The sequence below is a fragment of the Mugil cephalus genome, chromosome 10 (genome assembly GCF_022458985.1).
Source record: "Mugil cephalus isolate CIBA_MC_2020 chromosome 10, CIBA_Mcephalus_1.1, whole genome shotgun sequence".
In the NCBI taxonomy this organism is placed as follows: Eukaryota; Metazoa; Chordata; class Actinopteri; order Mugiliformes; family Mugilidae; genus Mugil; species Mugil cephalus.
In genome coordinates this window covers 18,917,434-18,942,846 of record NC_061779.1, presented here as the reverse complement: position 1 = coordinate 18,942,846, position 25,413 = coordinate 18,917,434, and the positions used below count along the sequence as shown (strand labels likewise).

At 42.0% G+C, this 25,413-nt stretch overlaps 1 protein-coding gene and 1 long non-coding RNA gene across 3 annotated transcripts in view; one reads left to right on the top strand and one right to left on the bottom strand.

Annotated features, from left to right (window-relative positions):
• LOC125014747 (A disintegrin and metalloproteinase with thrombospondin motifs 20) overlaps nucleotides 1-22,105 on the top strand; it is a 76,082-nt gene extending 53,977 nt beyond the window's left edge. For both annotated transcript variants that reach the window (XM_047596078.1, XM_047596079.1), the window contains 11 exons: nucleotides 10,628-10,795; nucleotides 14,260-14,433; nucleotides 15,295-15,465; nucleotides 16,304-16,504; nucleotides 16,632-16,761; nucleotides 17,601-17,695; nucleotides 17,796-17,890; nucleotides 17,964-18,097; nucleotides 19,321-19,412; nucleotides 19,485-19,589; nucleotides 19,843-22,105. In XM_047596078.1, coding sequence (XP_047452034.1) covers nucleotides 10,628-10,795; nucleotides 14,260-14,433; nucleotides 15,295-15,465; nucleotides 16,304-16,504; nucleotides 16,632-16,761; nucleotides 17,601-17,695; nucleotides 17,796-17,890; nucleotides 17,964-18,097; nucleotides 19,321-19,412; nucleotides 19,485-19,589; nucleotides 19,843-19,932 — 1,455 coding nt within the window. In that variant the 3' untranslated portion in view covers nucleotides 19,933-22,105. The remainder of the gene's footprint in view (nucleotides 1-10,627; nucleotides 10,796-14,259; nucleotides 14,434-15,294; nucleotides 15,466-16,303; nucleotides 16,505-16,631; nucleotides 16,762-17,600; nucleotides 17,696-17,795; nucleotides 17,891-17,963; nucleotides 18,098-19,320; nucleotides 19,413-19,484; nucleotides 19,590-19,842) is intronic.
• LOC125014749 lies at nucleotides 2,516-9,341 on the bottom strand. Its single transcript, XR_007113533.1, has 3 exons — nucleotides 8,907-9,341; nucleotides 7,958-8,001; nucleotides 2,516-7,067 (listed from the first exon to the last, which is right to left on the bottom strand). It is a non-coding gene; the product is annotated as an uncharacterized LOC125014749 (long non-coding RNA).
• Nucleotides 22,106-25,413: the final 3,308 nt, after the last annotated feature.

Sequence of the window (25,413 nt, the reverse complement as noted above, 5' to 3'; positions counted from 1 at the left end):
TTAAAAACACATGGATCCCATTCTGAGCCAAGGCTCCAAATTAAGACCCATAAATCAGGACAGTGTTGTCCAACAATGCCATATTTGTAGGGACATAACTCTAGAAAATATTTATTTCCTATATAAGGCGTGAAGTAAATGTTCTTTGTTGTTATTGCTGTCTTCACCCTGTATCCGAAGTACACAAGTGTATATTTGTGTATAAGAGTTAATATTATGACCTTTATTGAACAGCAGTGTATTTTGTATATGTATCTTTGTACAGTATGATTTTATTTTTCAAGTAGCTAGTTCTCGTGACTGACTATTTAATATTTTGCTGGTGCTCTTGGTCAGACCTCTCGTATCTCTCTATGAGTAAATACACTTTGTACAGAGGAAAATATTTTCAAAACATGTTTCATTCTTATTTTTTTGATAATGTGTTTGTGCTTAAGTTGAATGGCTTCATCTCCGTTATACGTGGGTTCAACTACCTACGCTCTGCCACAGTTGAAAAGGACTATGCAACAAAAGATAAAAAAGCAATCTCAAACAGAAAAAAAAAAAACGCAAAACGATTTGAGAAAAAAACATTGTAGGAAACATAACATATTGGTAATTAAAATAACTGTATCACATAGGAGAATGATCACAGGTATCTGTATATTCCAGTTCAATTCTAGCGCCTGGTTCAGTACATACAGTTTTTGGACACAAGCCATTTTTTGTGTAAGGCGTCATAAAAACAAAAACAAAAAAAATGTCTTGGCAAAATAAGTCATCTTGTGGCAAAAAGGGTTTGCACTTTAGAGTTAATACGAACTATATCTGGGAAAGTGGAGTCAGTCTCCGATGTCCTGCAAACAAAAACAGCAACTTTAAAAAGCATTTCTGGCGTTATTTGTGATTTGCGATGTACGGCCAACTGGTGGCATCGTGAAGATGAGAGTTGTATCATATATCCAGGCTGAGAATGAATTTATTTATTCGGTAGCATCAGTGCAGCTCATTAATCGTGAGTCAGTCAGTGCAGTAAACCGTTCAGCTTTTATCGCCGTGCGGAGAGCAAGCCGAAGCACACGGATACCTCCTCTCTGTAAGACGGTTGTTGCTGTTTCAACGCTTGGACAGTTTTTTTCATTTTTTTCTTTCTTTTTTTTTTAATTTGAAGGATTTTTTTTTTTTCAAGTGAAACTTATTTATTTGTTTACAATAGAATAGTTAGCGATGCAGCTTTAACAAGTTGTTCCGGTTTAGACTCATGTAACACTTTACTTGAATTATTTGTCATCTGAGCAATTCTGGTTCACAACTTCAGCGAGTCCCGTGACTTCACCAGTTGCTGTAACATATACAGTACAACACTGAGGAAAACAAAACCCAATGAGAAGCGTGTTTATTTGAATGTGGAGTAATTGACGAATGAGTCACATGCGCTTCTATGATCTGCCGTCAGATAAAAAAAAAAAAATCTCTGGTAGTGTTGAGCATGGAGAACAGGTTGCGGTTAAACAACATATTTCAATGAAATTCTTAGTTTTTCTGTAACTTTTTAGATGAACTAAACATTAGCATTGACCCTTCACCTTGTTGTAGTGTTGTCTAACCCCTAACCCTAACCCTAGGTGTATTACAGGACGTGTCCAGGCACACCAGTCCACGTTTAAGTATAGTTACACGCGCAACTAACCTAACTTGACCTGATGACATGCAATACACTTGAAATGTTTACCTAGAGTAGGCAGTGACATACTGCCGTCCAGTCTGGTATTAAGTTAAACTGTGATGGCTGAGCAACAGGTAAACACAGTCTTTTTGCCATATACAGTCCGAGTATGTGCTGGACTCTGAGTCAGGCACAGAGGCTGTGCAGCGGCTGAGCTGCTTTGCAGATTCAGGTTCCTGCAAAACAATTAATAACCCGTTTAAGCACTCAGAATTACGTTTGGATTAAGGCAACATGAAACCACCGTGACACATATTTCAGGTGAAGTGTTGCAGTTGGGTCTGTGTTTATGTTGGGATCCTCCCCAGCGAGAGTGTCTCTCCAGCCTCCCTCCTTGTGTTTGCGCTTTTCTCCTTGTGTGTGTGAAGACATCCACTACAACCAAGACTCCTCAGCCGTGGCAGTTTCACTCCCTCTTTTATTTGATTTTTTTTTTTTTTTTAACTCTGCGGTGCAAAGTTGCACAAACTCAAGGATGCAACTCTACTTTATTTTGCATATTTTGGTTCGTTGTTGTTCTTTTTGCTATTTATTTCATTCACATGCAAAAATACATAAATATGTTAAATTAGCTTTTTTTCCCAACTGTAAAGACTATTAAAGAAACATAACTGTGACATTTGTGTTGTTTTGTCAATGCAATATTTTACTGCCAAAGAAAACCCAGGACTGCGCCTTTAACAGTATAAGCAGCTGCTTTGGACTGTAAAGGAAGGGCATGAACGTATAAAAAGCGTATGAATACCTCACTAGGAAGAAAATTGCCAGGTGGAAAAGACGAAATAAGACACAGCACACTGAAAAACATTAAAATTGATATTTAAAGTTTATTGCTTAAACAGGATAACAGCTTTTATTTAGCCCCTTTGCAGCACAATAATGTGCTAGGTCAAAACATGTGCAAGCAATACACATACAGCACAAGTATGTAGGTGAGGCACTGTAAACACCTCATAGAAAAGACTTGATTTGCAGGTCATTAGGGGGTATTTTGGCATTTGACCCTCAATTGACTTAGCCAGTCTTTTTCAGTAACCCTAACGATAATTCAGTCTTCGGGGACACATTCCAGAATCGGCCTCTATAGTATGTACAGTGCTTCACATACCTTGGCATAATGCAGTGTAAAAAACGCTGCAGGCCTTTTTCCCTTTTATGTGTTTTAACATTTTCTTTTGTAATCTCCCCGGAGAAACACATGCACTGTCCAAATCAAACTTTGGCGCTGGGTGGCACATCTGTTTACCATTGTGTTAATGGAGCTCGCCGTAATGCATTTGGCAGGAGACCGACAGAGTATTGCTTTTACCACAGCAGTAATTTGTATAAATTCACACTGGCAAGGGTTGTTTAGTTGAGAAGATCCAAAAGCAAGAGTTAAAAAAGACAGCATTTATAGAATACATGGACTTATTATACCAACCCTAACCCTAAGGAGGAATATCAAACAGTATTTTCAAGGTATAAGCTTGAAACTATACAGAATAGACTATAATAATAGATTCTACAAAAGCACAATTGTATGTCTACAAGTTACAATGTTATTTTATATCAGCATTATTAAACTTATGATATGATACCATGACAGCATTTTATTTTAATTTTTTATTTTTTTATTTTCATTCACTTCGTAATCCCACACTGTAACTGTTGCCATGGTGAAAGTGCAAATGTTCAAGAGCTGATGGTCTTTCAGAGGTCAGAGACGCACCTAATGGTCTCGGGAGCTTTTGGATTATGTAACATGTCAAAATATTTCCCATTGCTTCAAAGTGTGTCTTACCTTATCTCTTCCATTTGCAGAATTCACAAACAGTTTTCTTTTTCTGTTATTCCTTTGCACCCTCAGTATATGTCCTGTTAGTTTGCAGGGGTTGCTCATGAATTAACAAAATCCTCATCATAGTTACTTCATAATATCCATCTGATAAATTATTATGGAAATATACCCCACATATTTGTTGTCTCCCAAAAACACCGTTCTATTGTATATTGTTTCATATAGCGTAAATTGTAATTACTGATTGATTACTCAAACCCTTTCTTTAAAATAACATATTTGTCATATTTAAGGGTTTGGACACATACTTACTACTCTCTAGTGGACATTTTAATAGTGAGCGTCACACCATATGCTGTACCATCTTGAAAGCATTCACAAATGGGCCCTCTGATACGTAAGCTTTTATTTTCATGTGGACAGTTTAACACATTTACTAATTCAACCTTTTCTTCAGTATGTTCCTAATATCTTGTTTCTTGTTAGCCCTACATGAAGTTTTTGTAACCTCTGATGAATGTCAATGTCAACGTTATATTCCCCTTCCTTATACATGTCATCAAAACACATTTGTTTGTTTTTTGTTTTTTTAAAAAGAAAAGACACAAAACAATTATCACATTTATTGCACAATTTAAGGACACAGAGTTCAGGACAAACTATCCGGAAGGTAAATATCATTAACTAATGGTAATTACCTTAAAGGCGATGTCTATACCAGCCGTGTGCATGGTCCGACAATGCGACTGTGTTTGATAAATTACCAACCGAGGTATGGTTTTAGTAATTTATGCCTGTTTGTTGCTAAGAAAAACACACCATTTCCTTCGGGTTCGTAGTAGAGCGTCTGCAAACTAATCATGCTGGTTCAAATTAAATCCACATGCACAACACTCACATACTTGACTTTGGCCCAAAGGCACCGGGCAGGAACGTTCTCCAAACCTGTCACCCTGGGGTCAGTTGGCTGTGACATCATTGGGCTTGTGTTTCCTGATCCTGCCCATAAGCCATGTCGAGTGTTAGCAGTTGAAGAGGCGGCTGAAAGGTCCCCTCAAGAGCATGGCTCTTGTCGTGGCTTTAATTTAAATCTGAGTTGGTAGATAGTGTTTCATGCTGGCCTTTGAGAGAAAGCAAAACAGTTCAGTTGATGGTCTTCTGGTTAGAAGTCATGCACTATGGCCTACAGATTTTGGCAAACCATTTAGACTTTGGACGCTGAAAACCAGATGTTGAGAGATGTTGTCTGAAGATTCAGAATATTTGGAACCCACCATGGCTTACATCAGGAATGAAAACCTCTTTTAGGTCAAATTGTTGGATGACATTGCAGAAAGTTGGAAAACATAAATAAAACATTTGAATTTTCATTGCAAAACACTTAAAAAATGCTTTCTATTTATTATGGTTTACGGAGCAGTGAACAGATGTTGTTAAAGCTCGCCCTGTTGGAGGGAAGCCACTCCTGAAGGAATAAGATGTGTGCATGGAAGTGAAAGAAATTTAGGGAGTAACTCATTTAGTAGATGTTGGGCAGGGGTGTTGTTTTGTGGGTGATCTGAGTCGGGAGCAGACGCAGTGAAACGAAATAAGAGGAGACAAGGCATGAAAGTCTGGAAGCATTTAGGTTGGTGTAGCACAGGCCCAATCGAATGACAGAGAACATAGCCTCACTTTGACACAGGTAGAGCGTCTGCTTTTCCTCAACTCTTGAGGATATCCCTGTAAAGGGCTTCTGAGCCTCTAGGAGTCGCTTCTTTGACTCCGCTTAGACTCGCAGCCCTCTTGCACGAGGCTGCCACTTCAGACTTGATGGAGCCTGGTCCTGTTCGGGCCTGTTGATGCTATCAAGTTGATGGAGTGAAATGGAGTTCGTGGCAGTTTTTCCCCCTCTTGCAGCAGAGGCAGTGACAGATTGGGTGTTTTAGCTTACTTACACCAACAGGGGATTGAAAGTCATTTATCTCTATCCTGGCTGACTTATGAGGCTGATGCTTGATGTTTTAACTTCTCAGGATGCCAGTGTATTTCGTTTTAAATGCATGTGCTGTCCTCTCCATGTGACTCAGCTACCTGCCGGGTCTTTTTCACTCGGTCATTGTACATCAGCAGGGCCACATGTGAGAAAATTCCAGTTTGTCAAACAGTGCCTGATGCAAGTTATTTCTTCAGACCCTGAGATGTTTTGTAGTTTTAAGTCGAATCAAAGCTTCAGTTGGATTAGTTTGGACATTGCTACAAGGGCTATTAAAAAGTGTGCAAAAGCTTTTTATTGCAGTTGGTGAAATGAACAAAATGCTATTAAGAAAGTGTTGTATTTTATCCACTGACCCCTGCATGAATTTGTGCCTTGGGGATGTTACCAGTACCTCCATCTTTTTTTGTGGGTTTTTCTGATGGAGGCGTTTTCCTTTGTCAAGATTTGGATGCATCCATAGACTTGGCTGAGACCGGGCACATGGATAGCAGAGCCACAAACAGACACTGTGGAAGAAGCAGTTTGCATGGAGAAAGTATAAAGGGGATGATAAACATAGCAATCTGCACACAAATAACAAAAAAAAGTTCAATGCCCTTATCTCCTCATTCCCTTACATCCATTACTTGTGTTTGTTTCCACGTAAACACCAATGCGAGGTCATGATCTTCCACTTCTCTGAGCTTTTCCACACTTCCCTCTGTGTGCAAGCCGTGGCAGGCTGGTTGGTATGACAGATTAGAAAAGCAGCTGTGCAACATTTAGCAGGAAGAGCGAGTAAGACGTTAATGCCCCTGTGTCAAAGGTCCTTTACTTTATAACTTCTCAACTGGCCTGCTGTTTGTATTTTTCAACTTCTGTCATCAAGAATTTACTTTTTTTTCTGCCTTTTCTGCGCCTGTCCTTCATTTTCTCCAACATTTAGTCTCGTTTGGAGGATGTTTGAGTGCAGCATAGTTGTGGAAAAACATCTCAGTGGACTGTTTAGACAGACGGGAACGCTCGGCCTGCTTTGTCATTTCATTTTTACTTATGGTTGCTTGTTGTGGCTTTTCTGAGTGGTGTTGACTCAGAAAGGAAACTGCGTTGGAGACATTGTATATGCCTGCTCAACCAGCTGTTTATTTAACTCTTTTAAAGATGGCAAACTCTTACTTAGGGGTGGAGTGCAGACGGTGCTGTTTAGTTTTAGCCAATCAGACGTTCGCTGCAGCTCTAGCTGACAATCTATCAAATCCTGCAGACAGGGGCAGGAAATTATTTCCACATCATACAATCAGCTGCATCCTGGGAGGAATAATATGAACAAAATGAACCTGGCACATCTGAAATCCATCAGTATTTGAGTATGTTTAAAGTTTAATTTATCACATCATTTCCCTATTTCTGTGCGTCTTGTGAGATTCACTATAGAGAGAGCTGGATATTTAAATGTTGGGTTGCCCCAGTGTTCCTGATGGTTTAAGGCTGGGTGGATATTTCGGCCTGCAGGACAAAAGATCTATGACTCTTGACATTCCTCTGCCCCATGACGCCACTCTTACCGGCTGCTCCCGTGTTGATAACATGTGTTGTTGTGACTTCTGTTCTCTGAAACCTTCCTGCAAAACAAGACCATGGACAGAAAAGTCTGAATGTTCTGTAACTCTTAATCTCCCTTCCCCCGTTTCCTTGTCTGAACACGGTGATAATGATAAAGCATTATCACGAAACGTGGCGTTATCTTAAATTTACTGCACGGAAAAATATGGATTTAGCTTGAGTCCCGTCGAGCGGATATACAGAGCTTTTGACAACATGTCGCCCAGGGTTTAATTCTACACTCCACTCCCTAAGTCTGCACTTGCAAGTTTGTTCTTGCTCCGGGTCAGCGCTGAGCTCCTTTGAAGACTCTATGTAACTACAGCTTCCATATGCTTGGTGTTACCATCCTCTTGCATTGTGAGCGTGCTGCAATGTGATTGGAATTTGACCTTGGCGCTCACCTATTAAAGATGTGGTCTCACTTAGAACTCCTAAATGCATTCAAAACACGACACCATACTAAGTAACTGAGATTACTGTTTTTGACTTGCATTTACCACATGTCGTTTTATCACTGTATGTCATCATAACAAATAAGATATAAGTGAAGTATTTACCTGCAAGTGTGTTAAATAGAAAAGACGCTTGTTCCTTATATAGGGAATATCTGGCATTTGACTCACATTGTGATTTTCACGATGATTTTTGAGCCTCGTCCAAATGCGGCTTGTTATTACCAGACGAACACAGTTTATGGTGTAATTATAGGTCTAACGAGAATAAAAGTTATAATGTGCTGCTTGAGGCTACAGTGATCAAGTTTAAACCCGGCTGTTAGTTAGATACGTTTACGTTTTGTTCGGGGTCGTGCTGTACAGTATTAGTTATTAGAGTGAAATACTATATTTTAAGTACAGTCTAGTTTCTGTTGGAACATTTTCCTGGAACATGTGTCCTATTGGCTTACCTGCTGAGAGCAGTGGGTGGAGTCATCTTTGGGTTCCCCGGTTCCTAGACGAAGACATGCACACACAAGAAAAGTTTTGGATATCCATCTAATCGCTCACTTTGAATTAATCTGTCTCCGTGAAATCATATTTGCTTAATTGAATCATGCACAGACATCTGTTTTCCAAACTCCCCAGGCTGTTTTGTGGCCGTGTAGCACGCAGGAAAGTCATGAATTAACTGGGTTTGGTTTAGCACTCAATTATGTGATTTGCTCCAGAACTGAGAAACTCTATCAAATCAAGACGACTGCTCTACCGCCACTAAGCAGAATAATTAAGAGCTGCCTGTTTGCTGCGTGTGGTTTTGAAATTCAATTATGTCGTTTCTCTTTACAAGTCTTGATCTGGGTGAAAAAAAATAAATCAAAAAACGTGTTTCACAAAAGCTGTTTTGCTTGGCTGATTTTCAGCTGCCAAATCTGAGTCGGTGGAGCCATTCCACTTCATAGTAATCCACATTACGCCTAGATAAAGCTCAGCGGATTATACTAGATTTAGCCCACCTCATCATGTGAAATTAATTGCTGGGACAACGTGGGAGGGAAAATCTGTCCTGGGAGTCTTTCGTTTTCCCGTGTGAACCACTGATTTATGCGTTTTTCCTCAAGCGGTTCCCTTTCATGTTAAAAGTGACCCCTGAAAACTTTTCCTTACATGCGTAAAAGCTCTCACACAGCGATGGAACACATCTGAATAGTACCAAAGCACTAACACAACGCATGGAAGTCCTGGCAAAGTAATGTAAATGTCACAAAAAAAACTTATTTCTTAATCCTTAAAAACTGTTTTTAAATTTGACAAATGCAGGAAGTCACTTTTTTTTTTTTTTTTTTTATTAGGTGAAAGAGAGAATTAGGACAGTATGTCACAGTCGTAATGGCTGAGTGATAAGTAGAGCAGTCCTACCTGAGTGGGTGCTGGTGAGTGAAACGACCCAGCTGTAGATCGGTGAAGCAGGGGTCCCTGAGTCGTTGCCCTCGTCTCGCTCTCAGAGGTGAAGCTGTCCTCTTGTCCCACGCGCTGTGCCAGCTCTCTATGCTCTGCCCTGATTAAGTAATGGCTGACAGATGAGGCTGGCAGGAGGAGCTCATCGCCATGTACCGTCTTTTCTCCCACTCTTAAACTGAAGATACAGTTTAGCTGGGGGAGCACAGCCCGTATGGCTGCGATTTCCTTTCTTCCTCCCTTTTTTTTTCTTCCTCCTCTTTTTTTTTTCCTCCCCCCTCCTGCTTTTACAGCAGCGAGGAGGGGCCAGCCCTGCTTCTCGTTTCTCTCTCCCCCCCACACCTACCCAGCGTGTTTGCCTGCCTCTGCTCTTGTCTTGTCTGTGGCGGAGGGAGTTCTGTTATCATTTTTGAGTGAGTGTGCGCCGGGTATGCGGTATCCGCCGTGCTCAGGAGGATTCACTCAAGCTCCGGCCCCGGCTTTGATGTCCTCTGTCAGCTGAGCCGGCCCTGTGTTTAAAATGCCTCGGTAATTACAATGTGGATGATGCATGTGTGCGCAGTGTCAACCACTGCCCGCAACACACTTTTAGAAGAAAAGGCCGGGGGGCGGCTTTGTTCGTAGGCTTTAAATGGATACTTGATCAGTGGATTTAAAAAAAAAAAACAACAAAAAAAAATACACATGCTTTTAGCCCTTAGAAATATGAGAAAATACTAAATCCACATTTACAGATTCCATAGGACTCTGTAGGTCATCCATCTGTGGTATCACCAACAACACCACAAGCATGCTGAAAGAAAAGAAATAACCATGCGTTTGCCGTTATGCAATATTCTGAGATCATAATTAGAGGACAATGCAATATTATGTTCATTATCTGGACTGGAAAATATGCTAAGACAAAATGCAACTCTCCTCGTCTTGTGTATTTGATCCCAGCACCCCATTTTTGGAGTGGCTTTGTATGGGGGCGCTCACTCGTCAAGCAGAAATAGGCACCCTAATTGCTGTCTGGCCTCATAGGGACAGAAGTCTCTAGAATATTTCCATCTACCATTTCAGGCAAAGGGCCCTTTTCAGAGCTTTCATCGGGGTGTCTGGTTTTTATTCATTAGTTTTTTTCCCCCTCCTCTTTCTTCGTTGTCTAGCTCTCCTGAAGTATTCCTAGGTTCCTTATTGAGACCAGATGATTGTCTCGCTGTGCATCTAAGTTTTGCGCCGCGTCCTTCCTTCTTCCTTCTCAAGGCCCCCGCCGTTCACAGCAGCTCTAAAAGTGATTCCTCTGTTTACAGGTTAAATAGTTGGCTGCATTCCACCGGCGTGTGAGTGTTTGACAATGGGTTTTGGTGAAATCCATTCAGGTTGTTGAGCTAAATTTGTTTGCGTTGGGTTCAGTTGGCCATGAAATGGTCCAGGAAGCTGTTGGGGTGCTTTTCCTGTAAGAGACACCCTTTGGTGTCTATGGTCTGGTTTTCAAAGGTTTAGTTCACCCAACTTACACCCTGGTTTCGACAGCAATTGGTTTTCAGTTGGATAGGTTTATAACGTACCAAACACTTTATATTTTCAGTTTACTTAAAGCAACGAAGGAATTTTCATAGTGTTATAGTGTCTATAGGTTTTATAGGTTTATGAACTAAATCGTCCTTTCCTTTCCTTTCCTTTCCTTTCCTTTCCAGTGTTCAGTGAGCTGTGGTCGGGGGACCAAGCAGCGGGACGTAGCCTGTGTTTATCAGAACCAAACCAAAATAGACGAGGACCTCTGCAGTCATCTACCCCGGCCGAGGACACAGAAGGCCTGCCGGGCTCAAGGATGCCCCAGTTGGAAAGCCAACAGGTGGAGGGAGGTATGTTTGTTCTTCTCACTGTCTCCTCTGGCTCAGATAATAACCCTCCCAGCCTCCGAAGGGGCCGTGCTATCAGTAACCGCAGCTAGCAGCCGAGACGCGAGCACAAACACAAGGCTGCAGATGTAGGACATGTACACACACAGCACCTGCCCAATCACCACTCAGTTTAGTCTTATTCAAGAGTAATGTGTCATTTCCCTGAGGGTAAACCAAACATTGCAGGCTGGATTTCGAAAAGTGTTTACGTGGCCCACATTACATTTAGATTTTGGTTTTAAAATATTCCGACTAAATGTTCGAATGCTTGTCTAGAATAATCTACAGCTTTATGCAAGGCAAGCACTTCTTTCAAAGACTTTCAGAGGACCACACAGGCCACCTTAGTGATAAACATGAGGGGGTGCAGCTGATGCATGGCCTTACATATGCAAACAAGATGTTAAGGATGACACAAAATGACACAAGCCAGGTTTCTGTGATGGTTAGCTTGGACGATGGTAGGGGAAAGGCTGTTCATTTAAGCGCATGTTCAAAACCACAGAAGATAATCAGGACGTCTTGCACCTGAAGGCATGCGTCACCTGCACAGGCTTGCACAGCGTATGCATTTTCAGGATGCACTCTTTCCACCTCAGCTGTGAAAGTCTGAACCCAGGTCTGCTTCGTTCCACAAGAGTCATGCCACTCCCTGCTCCGAGGGTGTCCTCCTCCCCTCACGCTTTCCCCCCTCGCATGCGTCTGGAAGCAATCATCTTCCTCCACATACCACCAGCAACCATGAAATCCTCAACTAGAGCATAAAGACATGTTTTATATCTTAATATCCATGCATGTGACAAGTTTGAAACCTCAGAGCCCGATGTTTTAGTTATTCCACAGCTAGCCGGCCTTCTCACCTCTGACTGGGGGAGTAATGGGCAACATGTTAGAGGAGCACGTTGGGGATACTCCTCTTACTATGCGCTGTGGTGTGCATCTGTATGTTTAGTGTCAATTTTTCTATTGCATTTAAAGTGTTGGTTCAGCCAAATTACAGTAAAACTGCGCTGTTGTTGGACGTCACATTGTGGATCTGATTGTCCATTAGTTTGAGGACTACCATTGAGAAGCTGCAAATTTAACTTGTGTTTGTTGTTGGCCGTGATCATGCTTGTCAATCCAAACCAGGCGTGTTAAATTAAGCTGGGGACAAATGGTCCGTGTATGTTTTGGTCATTGGATTTTCTGTTCAGAAAAGGATATTAAAAAACAAAAGATGAGCGGTTATTTGATTTTCCTTTTAAAATCCAAAAATCTGAATTGAAATTTAAAAAAACGGTCTACTTTTACTTTCTGTTTCTAAAAATTAAATAATTTGAAGCACTGGCTTCACTTTTTAACCACACTAGTTACTCCAGTGTATACATGCTTCAATTGTAATTCAGTATTTAAAAAAAAAAAAAAAACAAAACACTATTGAAGGTGTTTTGTTGGTGTTAACACCTCAGACCTTAGTCCAAGAACACGTAAACTGAGCTGAGCCCAGTTACGCTAGCTGCCTGTGCTCCACTTTGCATTTGAAATATTTCTAGATTTCCTGAAATGCAGTTTTTCTGCCACAAAGTTACAGCCAACCACAAAAATGTTTGCAAGCGCATAGTTTTGAGGGCATGTCAGAACTTTGTCTTGATTGATTTGGCTCCATTGTGAACACGAACTGAACCAAGTGTAAATGTAATAATAGTCTATCAATTACTCCCTGAAATTAAATGAAATAAAGTGAAGGTGAATTCCAACAATTATCCGCAAGGGAAGATATCTCTAAAATGAAGTATCAACCTATGCTATGATTTAGTTAAACTGGCTAAATAAATCTAAAGTTAGCTGCTCCTCCTCCTGCCTCATCCTCAGTATAGTTTCACAGGACTATGAGGTTTTTGAATCAGGTCTCTTTAGCTGTATCAGTTTACAGCGACAAGAATCACTTTTAACAGCAGGTTTTATTTTCAATTTTTTTTACAATTTTGGGGGGAAAAAGGCATTTTAGATTGAAAGGTCAGATTTCCTACAGCGTTTTTGTTGTCTTTCCAAACTCTTGACCGTTCACATCCAACCACTGCAACGATAACTCTCAACTGCGCAAAGAAAAGAATAACACACAAATAGATCTGGACGTTTCTGGAAATGTGATAGCCGGTGTATAATGCACAGATTAGATTATCTGACTGCGTGAAATGGATGGAGCCTGGCACTGTTCTTTGAGGTCTAGATTAGAGGTTACAAAGAAATCAGCGTGATCAGCTCAAACCGTACAGAGTGCTTCCTCAGTATGCAGGTATGCTCCTCAAAGCACATCAAAGAGATGTCTGAGATAGGCCTTTGTGTGATCCCAGATATACGGCTCACAGGGAAGCAACAAACCAGCTTTGGATTTATTAAGCACATTGAACCTAGAGCATCAAAGCAGCAGATCTCGATGCATCAGACCAAATAAACATTTTAAAATGTTCTCTGTGGAACTTTTGAAAGGAATGACCCACTCTTCCTCTTGCAAATGCAATTTAGAAACAATAAAATCAGCGTTTCTATGTGCCTTGGTGAGCGTCTTTTGCAGAATAATGCTCAAATAAAGGTTTTCTGTCCATGTATGTTATTTTCAACTGAAAACATGTACGATAGTCAATGAAGATTCGTGCCATAAATTACCCGCATTTTTTTGTTATCTTGCACAATATATGTCAACATCAACCTTGGAATAACAAGCATCGCTACTAATACACTGCATAGTTAGATTCATATACTAAATTCATTCATTCAACTTTAGTATTACCCACAGTGTGGGAAATTTGAGCTCTGAATTTCATACATAATTCTTCTGCTCTGTTTGTACACATACACTATGTTCACAAGTTTTACATACATAATACTCAATAAAGATTTATTTTACAGGTTTATAATGGCTGATTATCAAGTAAAAACTTCAGAATTATTCTTAAACATCACTCTCTAAGTTCAAAATTTTAATTGCACTAATCTGAGCCCATAGTAGTCTTTCAAATTACGTATCTTCGCAGTCTTACACTTAAACAGTTTCACAGCAAAGTACACTTTTGTTTTTTCTTGCAACAATATCTTCTTAAAAATCTCTTAAATTGATGAAAATCATCCTGAATGTTGAATTCAAGGTAGAATTCAAACGGGATCACAAACTGACTTGTCTGTCACCACCATGTCTCTTTGCCTTTCTATAAATACCCACCACCCTTCAGTGTCTACCACGGATTTACTTTAGACAATATCATGCCTCCAAGTTTAAGCCAAAAATAACCCCAATGACATTACAGGAGAACTCCTCCTGAAAAGTACATTATACATTGTCCCTGAGCCATAATAATGGGCTCCATGTTGATACTGTGTTAGACACTACGCAAATATGCCAGAGTCACAAGGTTTCCACCTATCTCCTCTTTGTGTTTTCTTAGTGCTCCGTCACCTGTGGAGTTGGAGGTCAGAAGCGAGACGTTTACTGCAGGCTAAAAGGCACCGGGCGGGTCAGAGAAGACCTGTGTGATGCTCGCACACGCCCTCCTGTTGTCCGACCATGCCACCCCGCAGAGTGCACGCGTTACGTTTGGGTTGCTGGCGAATGGCAGGAAGTAAGTCGAGGCTCTGGTTCATTCTCTACGACTCCAGATTCCCCCCGTTCTCAGTCACCCAGTGTGAAGACACATGTACAGACGTTTAACCGTCTTATTAAGGTTTTTATTGGCTGAGATCTCTCCCTCTGCACCATAAAGTGGACGACCCGTAGGTACCCTTGATCCCTTGTGTCTGTTGTGTGTTCTTCAGTGATAACCATCAGTTCAGTATATCACAGCGTATCAGACCTCAAAGTGCTGATGGCCATCAGTCCTTTTGTCCCACTGAATGTCACTGTTCTGTGTCACGCTAGATTCTTTTTTTTTCCTCAGCTCATCTTTCTTTAATGTCACGGGCTTTGTCCTCAAAAGCGAGGCATAAAAGAGGGGCACCATGTAGGGACATAGCGCGGTGTCCTCCTGCTGGAATGTTTGCAGTATTCAGATTCTTGTCTGTGTTGCCTCGAGAACTTACGGCGTCCTTTCTCTCACAGTTTGGCCCGGGAATCACTTCTGCTCTCATGAAACACAAAGAAAACATCATAAAATCCACACTCTTTAGACTTCTTTACACAAATTCATTTTAAGATTCTGGTGCATTTCATTAAATTCTCGTATAAGCCCTCGCTGGGGGGGGGGCCAGCTCAACCCCCCCATCACATGTTTGGGATTGTTTTTATGTTTCCATTGTCACACAAGACTAACTTCTCTCAATTTATGTAAACCTTTATAAAATAAGGTGGAGCGTGCATTCGTTGCCATCTGGAGAGGTACAGAGACGCGCGGGAGTCCGAGAAGTTAATGATGTTGTTACTGAAAGTACAACACTGCCCCCCCTCTGCGAGCTCTTCTCCACCCTTTGTTTGACTTTCCTTGTAGTGCAACGTAACATGTGGAGAAGGCATGAGAAGCAGGAAGGTGGGGTGCGTGGGGCCAGGGGGGACACCCGCCCAGGATGATTACTGTGAGCCATCGTCCCGGCCTCCAGCGCTCCAGTCCTGCACAGAAGATCCCTGTCGCTACATGTGGATGACGGGGGAATGGTCACAGGTGGGAACAGAATAAGAAATGGGCAAAGTTGTTATGCAGGGGCAGGAACTGCAAGGGGTATCCAAATATTTATTTAGTCTGTAAAATGGAAAGAAATAGTGGTTCTCATCTGGAGATAAATCCAAAAAACTAGAGTGATGGGTTTCTTGAAGATGTTTCGCCCAAATAGCTTCTTCAGTCCTTGGTGACTGGTGGGAAGTTTAGGTTTTTATTAGAAACAAGTTCAGCTGCCTTTGTTGGATATGCCATTGACCTGGATGACTGAGAACCTTTTTTGCAACTTACACTGCAAAAGTGTTTGAAATTTAAAATATAAAAACAAAATAAAGACAGCTTTTTATCTGGAAAGCATTTATCGGGCCTCTGTAGATGCCATTTGTCGCATAGTTTAACGTAACTTTGATAAGAATGTATGGGATAGAGAGGACATCATTTCTGGATCATTATTAACTGAAGATGACTGCAGGCCTACATGAGTGAAGTATTCTTTAAGTCTTACGTTGTGGGCTGAATTAAATTGAACTTTTAGGCCAAATAAACATGCCTCAAAAGCAGAAATCAGGGGTTGTTTGTCTTAGCTCATTAGAAAAAGAACAGTATTTTGGAAAATCTGTTTCCACGGTGATTCATTTTTGATCTTCTGCTACTAATTTAGTAATTGACTGTATTTATTTAGGTGATTTATTCAGTGCATTTCAGGCCTAATGAAGTCGGTAAGTGAGTTACAATGAGTCAGTTGATACGACCCAGACAAGGGAATCCACTTCTGTGTTTGATATTATTATCGCCCTGTGCAAACATTTTCTTATGCCTCTGTTTATGTGTCTGTGTAACTCAGTGCTCTGCCAGCTGCGGTGTTGGCTACCAGCAGCGTTTTGTGTCCTGCTCCGCGCTGCCCTCCTCCCGCGCTCAGCACTCATATGCTCAGACCTCCTTTGCCGGCACAAACTGCCCTGGGCCCCACCCTCCTGGCACCCAGCCTTGTCTCCTCACCGACTGCCCGCACACAACCTACTGGAAGGTTGGCCCATGGAGCAAGGTGAAAGAGAAAGAGAGAGAAGAAATCCTCTCCAGCCAGTCTTCATTTTCACGAAAAAGTTTTGACGACTAGTGGACGTTACGGTTCATTTGTGGATGTGTGGAGTAAATGTGTGTCTGTATACCAGTGCTCGCAGACCTGCGGGGCCGGAGTGATGGAGCGCAGGGTGGAGTGCGTTACCTCCAAAGGCCAACCGTCCAAACACTGCCGTCCATCAGACAGACCCGAGTCTCAGGCTGCATGTCAGGACAGAGAATGTGAGTCCTCTCTTCTCTTTTCTCCAGTGTAACACAGAAATTCTAACATCTTGTCTAACTTTCCTGAGCGGTGCAGTGCTCGCTGCCAACATGAAATGAGTGGAGTAATGGCATTAAATTGACTGTGCTGGATATGGCAGCCCATGGCGTATCTGATTGTGTTTATAGAAACTCAGCTTTTTGCCTTGTTTTAACACATTAGGCAGAAAAGCGACCTCCACTTACAGCCTCTTGGAGTGATTACTTAGTGGAACAATAAATAGACAGTCAGCAGCTTTCTACAAACTGTGATGTGGACGGTGTGTCAGAATGCCTCGGGGCGTCTGTGCCGCGGCTACGGCAGCTTTCATTGTGGACTTGGAAGTGTTGCAAAAAAAAAAAAAAAAAGGAGGCCAAAGTTTGCAGGTTAGCTCCCCTGCATTTCATTTTAATTTCGCCTTGGCAGAATTTCGACTTGGCAGAAGCCAAGTCATGCACTGGTGGAATTAAAATGATATGCTCGGTTGACAGCCAGTTCAGCGGTCAAGTATTCATTTTAATCAGCTAATCGGCATGATATGAGCTCTGCAGCACTTTGGGAATACAGAGGAGGCAGCACACATAACATTTACAGCAGCTCTTGCTGAGGAAGAAAGGAGCCAGGTCACGGTCTTTTCTCACAGAGTGCTTAGTTTATTAGCCTTTGCAAACTCTCTGGCTTTTGCCAACACAAGATTTATGCACCAGCAGAACGGCTAAATATCACGACTTTTAGACGCCGTTGACCTCAGCGTGTCCCGTTATCTAACCGTTGCAGTGAAATCTCATATTCATTCTCGTGTTCATATCTCTCCTCCTAGGCCAGCTGTTCACTTCGTGTCGAGAGGTCCAGATGAGGCAGGGTGTGAGGATAGATGGGGAATACTATCTCAGAGTCAAGTCCCGGATCCTACAGGTGCGCCTGATCTGGCAGGGTTCCTCCTGCACACATCATGACTCAGCCAGCAGCTTTCCTGTGTGTTCTCATGTGCTGTCTCCGTGTGTTTGGCCTTCAGATTTACTGCGCTGAGATGCAGACTGATTTCCCCAAAGAGTACGTGACCCTGCGCAGCGGTCAGACAGACAACTACTCTGAGGTGTATGGGCACAGGTGTGTATGACGCTGCGGTGCTCACTGTAACAGTGTGTATAAAAACTTAACACCTATTCTACTCACTGCACAGGTTGCTGAACCCCTTCGAATGCCCGTATAACGGCAGCCGAAGGCAGGACTGCGCCTGCCGGAATGACTACTCAGCGGCAGGATACACTGTCTTCCACAAAGTTCGTCTGGACCTGAGCTCCTTGAGGATAATGAGTGCGTAATCACTGTGTAATTAGCCTAACATTGTAACATTGTCCACTGTAACGAGACCACACACGGGCGTCGTCTCATCCCTCGCACGCCTCACGCTAACAGTGCCTCGTCCAAAAGCCTGGGGAGTCCAAACACAGTGAGCGCTGCTTTCGCCTCACACTCTCTCCTCAGAAATCAAAGTAATCGCCTTTCAATACTCTGGTTCACTGGGCAGGTTTCAGGCCGGTCATTAGAAACACGTGAGCAGGAGAGTGAAGAAACGCATGCGTGCGTGCACGGACGCGTGTGCTGAATCAGGAACGCACCCGTTTGTATCAGTATCAAACTTGCACGCAAAGGATCACACGCTCTCAGTGTCAGCACACACATCTTTAGGCCATATTCCTCCGTTCATTAGCTTCACCTGCTCCCTTGCGTCCAAGCATGCCTTTGATTATGGAGCGAGGATTAGTGGACAGTGTGTGTGACTCCAACTGTGTGTGTGTGAGTGTTTGTACACACTGAGAGGAAGTTGGATTAGTACCTACACTACCATCCTCCCATCCCCTCCGTTTCGTCTGGGTCCTGAAAGGACATGTTCCCACCCTCCCTCTGCATGGTATCCATTTGGTTTTCAGGTGCCTCGCTGAGGAGGGATAATGAGTTCAAGATGAGGGGAAGTCTATGAAGGGGCACTAATTCCGTGTGCCTTGCGCATCCCCCTGAACTTTATCGTCACACAGGCGATAAGAAGGGAGAGCAGGAGAAGGCAGTGGTCACAGTTAAGGTGCATTAAAGGATGGAAGAGGCTGATCAGAATAGAAGAATCGGGGTTTAGAGTGATTCACTGAGTTCAAAGTGTAAGAGAAGGGTTTAGCTAGGTCGCGTATATCATGCACTGGGTTCTCATGTTTTCCTGTTTGGAAACCTGTAAGCTCCACACTTGAATTCACTAGAGGTTTACAAAAAAACTCTCTTCAACGTTAAACCCAAATAGACTCAACAGAGGATTTAAAGCAGTTCTGATATTAGATTTTGTTGCTGGCTGTAAGCGCATGTTAGCGGGGAAAAAAAAATCTTTTCAAGCTAGCCACAACATCTGGCGAAGTCACAATAACGTGACATCAACCGTGCAGTGAAATTTGATTGCATTAACTTTCCGCGGCTATCTTTCTCTTCGGCAGATGTTTTCAGTCAGTGTTACACATTGTGATTTGAGATTTGTATCTTTTGCTGATTGCCAGTCACAGACCTGCAGTTTTCCCAGACTCTTCTTGGTCGACCCGTGCCCTTTGCTACAGCGGGAGATTGTTACAGCGCGGCCAAGTGTCCGCAGGTTTGTGAAATGCCATCTCGCGGAAATATTTAACGTGCATCGACATCAGCTCATTCAGATTTGTGTCTTCAGGGCCAGTTCGGCATTAATCTGATTGGCACGGGCCTCAAAGTGGCTCAGGCCACCAAATGGACCTCACAGGGCAACTATGTTTCCGTGAAAGTCCACAGATCTGAGGTAAGAAGCTGCAACTCCTCTTCAGTCTTTATTGATGGATTCTGCCATTTTGCTGTTTAACTGGGACTTTCTTCATATTGGGGTGTTGGACTGAGATTGTATTTGTGATATGCCACCTGAATTGCCACGCCGTAATTCTTCTAGTCTGATGAACTGAACAGAAATCCTCACTGACATTTACGAAGCTCTCGCTCTCTGCATGAATGGTTGCCCTTCACCCACTTCTTCCGCTCTCATTTGTCTCCGTGTGTAGGACGGGACAAGAATCTACGGCCGCTGTGGTGGTTTCTGTGGGAAGTGCATTCCCCAGGCTCACAACGGCCTACTCCTTCAAGTCCACTGAGGGCAATGCAGAGACCAAACCCATAAATCTGCCCTGAAGACAGAAGCACGACAACATACAGTAAGATTTGTTGGATCCTGTAGTCATCTGTGAGTGTGGTGGAGGAAAATTGCAACAGCTGTTAGCCCGCAGTAACGTCCCCCCAGTTTCCAAATGGCAGCTAAAACCGACGACACACTACACACTGTGCAGTGCCACATGGCCACCGTCAGGTCCTGCATCCACACTGCAACGTCTCAAGAGGAGCCAACTATATTCGCTTGTCAACAGTTTTGCAGAGGCCATCAAGCACATCTGCGCTTTGGAACCTTTTTTGTTCTCTGACACTGTCATAAATGTGTATGTATCAAGGACGCAGGACTTTAACACACTGGGAGAGCAAGTACAGAAATAGTAGGAAACCACATTTTTGTCTTATGGTAGTCTGTGAAATGAAGTGGTGAAAAAGAAATCTGAATTTCACTGTATTGCGTCTGGAACTAATCCTGTTACTTGTACTTTCCACAGTGTATAGATATTTATAGCTACACTGTAAGCGATCTTTGTCACTTATCAAACTGACCTGTAATCAGAGAGGCCGCGTATTATGGGAATTCTCCAGTGGCAACGAAGTACCACAGACAGACACTGGAATTGTATTTAAGTGATAGTTCTGTTATTTTTTTATTTACAGTTTGTTTTGGCTGATTTTTAGAGAAGGCTAAGCTAACTGGCTGCTTTTTGTAGATACCAATGTTCTCATCTAACTCTCAGCAAGAAAGCAAGTATATTTCTCGAGACGTTCAACCAGAGTAAGATCGCAGCTATGATACCCTTCCAGACATTTCTCATGTCAGAGGTCAAACTTTAAGAGCCACTACATCCAACTGCAGGTCACCTTTGATTTTGTGCATTTCTAGAGTCTGTTTGCTGTCAGCTGTTGTCAGGCATTCAACAAAACTACTGGCTGTACCCTGACTGATGCTAACGTAGAGCGGTCGGTATGAACTCTAGGGGGGTGAAAGAGCTGAAAGGTTTTCAAGTGTTAAAGTATGTAGTATTATTAGTGTTATTCTTTAATTACATCACACAGACAAGTTCTCATCTGTTACACCGTGACACAGTATCAGGTGTGATGTCTCACCTCACACCCTGCAACCCCCTACCTCTCGCAAACACCCATACTCTGTTGAGATATGTGTTGTAATATATTTAAGTTCGACCATATTTATTCTCTATTGACTTGTAGATATGTTTGATTTGTTACAATGACTACTAGTGACGGAGGAGCCATCGTCTGATATGTTTTGTCCGTTGTCTGCTTTGCTAAAGTAGGTGTTTGTAGCGTATAACCACTAACTTTAAATTAGTATGTTTCGAATGGTGCTTTTGAACTACCACTGGAATTACCTCTAATCTCGAGAAGGAAAAGACTGACTTTGGGAATAACTCGATATGTGACGGACTCTCTCTTACGCAGGTGTAGGGGTCTGTCATATGTATCAGATAAACCACTGCATGAAGAAATCTGTGCTTAACTCCTCATAAAAGGCTTTCACCGTGACCACTACTACCACTGCAACCATCAAGCAACCTAACATGCTGGTACGCTGATGTTAAGCTTTAACCAAAGTTGGCAGATAGATTCACATATATTTTTTTTCCTATCTCTGACAATGCAGCTTGTTTTGATTTAAAGAATGGCCGAAAATAAAAAAAGTCAGTGAGCAGCTAGAAAACCTTTGGCCGTCATCAGTTTTTATGATGGCCAATTGTGCTATGAGGTCTGTATCAGAAATTTAAAGAATACTTGATGCACTATGTGCCAGAAATTTTGTAGAAATGTAATCCTGTTTGTTTGTTTGTTGTTTGTTGTTGTTGTTTTTTTGTAATAACTGTTAAGATTTGTAACTTATGATATATGTGTATTTTTTAATATTCATACTTGAATTGTAAACGGCGTGCTAAATATTGAATGGGCATTGGTACTGGACGGAGAAACAGTGTGCTTGTTTGCCATGCTTTATCCAAAGATGTTTTTAAGAATCATGTGTACATACAGTATGTGTGTAGCCTGTATAAGAGAAACAAATGATTCTGGTGCTATGGTTACTAATCATACGATTACTGTATGCCTTGCTACTATACTAATGCTGTTAAAAATAAATAAGAATAAAATGTGCTTTTCAGCAGACTCACAAGTTGATTATTATTATTTAGATCTACTAATATGTAATAGCCGGAGCATAGAGCATAGGTCTTCAACAGGGGGTTTCACGACCCCTGGGGATCCGCGGAGGTACTGCAGGGGGGTTGCAGAACCTTTGGTTGATTATGCATTTTGATATTTTTTTTTTCATTTCCCCCCACAAATTTAAATTTCTTTAAATCCGCATTAACATGAATCCAACATATTTTTCTAAAGAGATAAAAGGAGGCAGAATGTATATTTATAAATAGCACTAGGCCAAGGTTAGTATAGAACACATGTAGTAGGTAGGGGGTCCCTACTTAATCTCTCCATCGGTTTGGGGTCCTTGGCCTGAAAAACGTTGAAGACCCCTGATCTAAAAGACAAGTGGTTACAGAGTATGGGAATGAGAGAATTTGGGCTGTTCTTACAGTAGAACCTTTTACACCAATACGAACCAACATCCAGACATGTATTTGGGAAATAAATTGATTGTCATTTTGTTGAGTGTTCGGGAGCATGCAATCACAATTAAAACATCGAGAATTTATGAATATGCAAACATAGTTGGTTTAATGAGTTGATCAGCATGTCCACTACATGCCTATAAGGTCAATTTTCACTATATATGTAATGGAGGCACGTTGCACCACGTCTGGTGATGTCATGTCTCAAAATCAAACTCATAGGTACATCTGAGCACATTTAAGGTGAGCATAGAGAAATGTTTCCTCTTTCACAGATGTCTGCCACATGTCAGACTTTACATACGTACTATACGCCGAAGGTCACACATCCAAGCTGAAGAAACAACAAGAAAGACACATTTTTGAATTAATAACAGGCTTAAAAAGAAATTTTGTGAGTCTTTCTTATCAACGCGTAAGATGTTTCATCCACCGCGGTGTGGACCCTGCATGTGGATTCAGTTAGTGGTGCAGGCTGTGTTTCCACAGCATGACTTTCTGGAGTGCAGTTCCACTTGAGAGACACATAAACGGAGCAAATACCTTTAAATCTATTTGTCACTAATGTGTTCTTGAGATGTGGGTACAGCTGAGGCGGTGGAAGACTACCCGATGACTCATCAAATTGCTATGTCAAATCAAAGTATGAGGTGAGTTCCCTTTCTCATTTGCAAACCTCACAAAGAGGTGGAAGGTACCATTTTCAAGGAATTATGTCACCAAAATGACTCTGTAATGAAGGTGCAGGTACTTCAGGAAAGGCAAACTGTTTATATACAAACCACTTCTCCTGGGCTCATTGCACTAGCTAGATAGCTTTGTGCATTAAATGAAAACAGATACTGCGGTCCCGCAAGAGCTGCTTTGATTTCCTGCCAGAAGCCTGCCTTGGTTCCTAAAATCTAATCTCAGGATTTGCAAGAGTCCTAAAGCACGACAACAACTCCCCTCCGGAGCAGTTTTCCAGTGAGACCAAGCTGTGATGAGGTCCTTCCAGACTCTGCAGGCTATGGACAAGTTAAAAAAAAAAGGCTTTCTTGGACTGTTTGTTGCAAGCATAAAGCAGACATCTTTAATGGCTGAGCTGAAAAACACAAACCTGCAGGAGAATCCTCATAAAAGACACTAATGATTGATGTTTACCATGAAGCCCAGTCTGCTTTGAGGTAAAAGCACAGACATTCCAGTGTAATCTGCAGCTGCAACCTGCTCTAAAGGGCACATATGCACACAGCAATGGTGTGCATGGACACACTTAAACAGCACACTGCAGACTGAATCTGATATGTATGAAGACTTCAATGCATACCTCCATATTATTAAGTTTACACAAACTATGCACGAACCACATGCTGGGACTTCTCTCTTTTTGAAGTTTGCATTAATATTAAATCTTGTATTAAAAGAGCCACTGCAATAAAAGAAGTGTCAAATATGCAACTAAAGCACAATGTGTATCATGAAACTTTAATTGTACAGACAGGCTGCCAGTGTCCATCTAGTGACATAAAGAAATACGTTTTATCCCCGAAACTGGGTAAACAGTGACCCCTACTGTTAACATAAATACAGCACATCAACTGGCTAAATATTTCCACAATCGACAGAAGTAAACAGCTTTACTGGATATGTGCACATACAATACATCCATTTGGAAACACAGAGAGTACACTACGAGTAGTGGGCAAAGGAGTTGTGGGGAGGGGGGCTGGGTTTAAGCACAAAACAGATTTTAGAAAATAAAATCAAATTTCTAGTGCTTCTAGAATCACCATCAGGATTTAAACCTCCATATAAATAAATAAGCAATTAGATTGAAAGAAACTGCAGAAACACTGCCTCCTCTTTTCTAACTGTTCTTTTCACTGTGTTTTATCTCTACTAGTTGTACTGAGGAAATCTTGGTGTATGTGTGTTTGTGTTTTGGGGACTGCAGCCTAAAAGACATGTGACTGTAGAAAAAAGACACACAGCTGCTAGTAATTAACAGTGACCCCATTTGAGTGAGTCATTAGCGCATGAACAGCAACAAGAGCCTGATCCCGGGTCACCTTCTCCAAAAAAGGTGGTGAGTACTCATCAATAAAACACTGATTCGCACCCTTGAGAAGACAAATTGTTTTTGTGTGAAACATATCTGCAAGATGTTTTAACTCAGATAAATAACTGCAGATTTCTTGACGTAGTATTGTAAAAATAAATATTGTCTTGATGTATTTGATTATGTTGCACAGCTGTGCTCAACTGGTGTGGTGAAATCTTTAAGTCGCCTTCACTGCTCACCAGTAGGTGGCGGTAAAGGATAAAAAAAAGACTCGAGTAAACGACAGCCTTATAAATGATAAAGTTTAGCATCTGGAACGCAGTCTACTCGCTGTGCATCGTGTGTAATCTATGCTGACGCCTGGGTTGCTCGTGAGAATGAACTACCGAGTATTCATTGCATGATCACTGTTTTGTGTAAGCATGCATGTCTTGTAAGTGTTGCTTCCATATGCAGCAGGACCGTAAGTATGTACTTCTGTATGGCCAGGAGTGAGAACAAACACCCAGTTTCCTGGCTCAGCAGCAATCTTTGGAAAAAGCGAAAGTAGTTGTAGTCGGAGGAGGCTGTTTTATCACGCTCAAATCCTTGTGTACCTCACACATACACGCAGACCTCCCTCCCACCCCTCCTACGCGCGCACACACACACATACACGTTTATCCTATAGTGGAACAGTTGGCCTTGAACGATATCAGTTTCATCTTTTGATGCGCCGTGTCTGCTTTAAAATCCGTGGAAACCACACACGATTAAGCAGTTATCTCTGCTGCCAACTGGTCTATCAGTAGTCTGGGGGT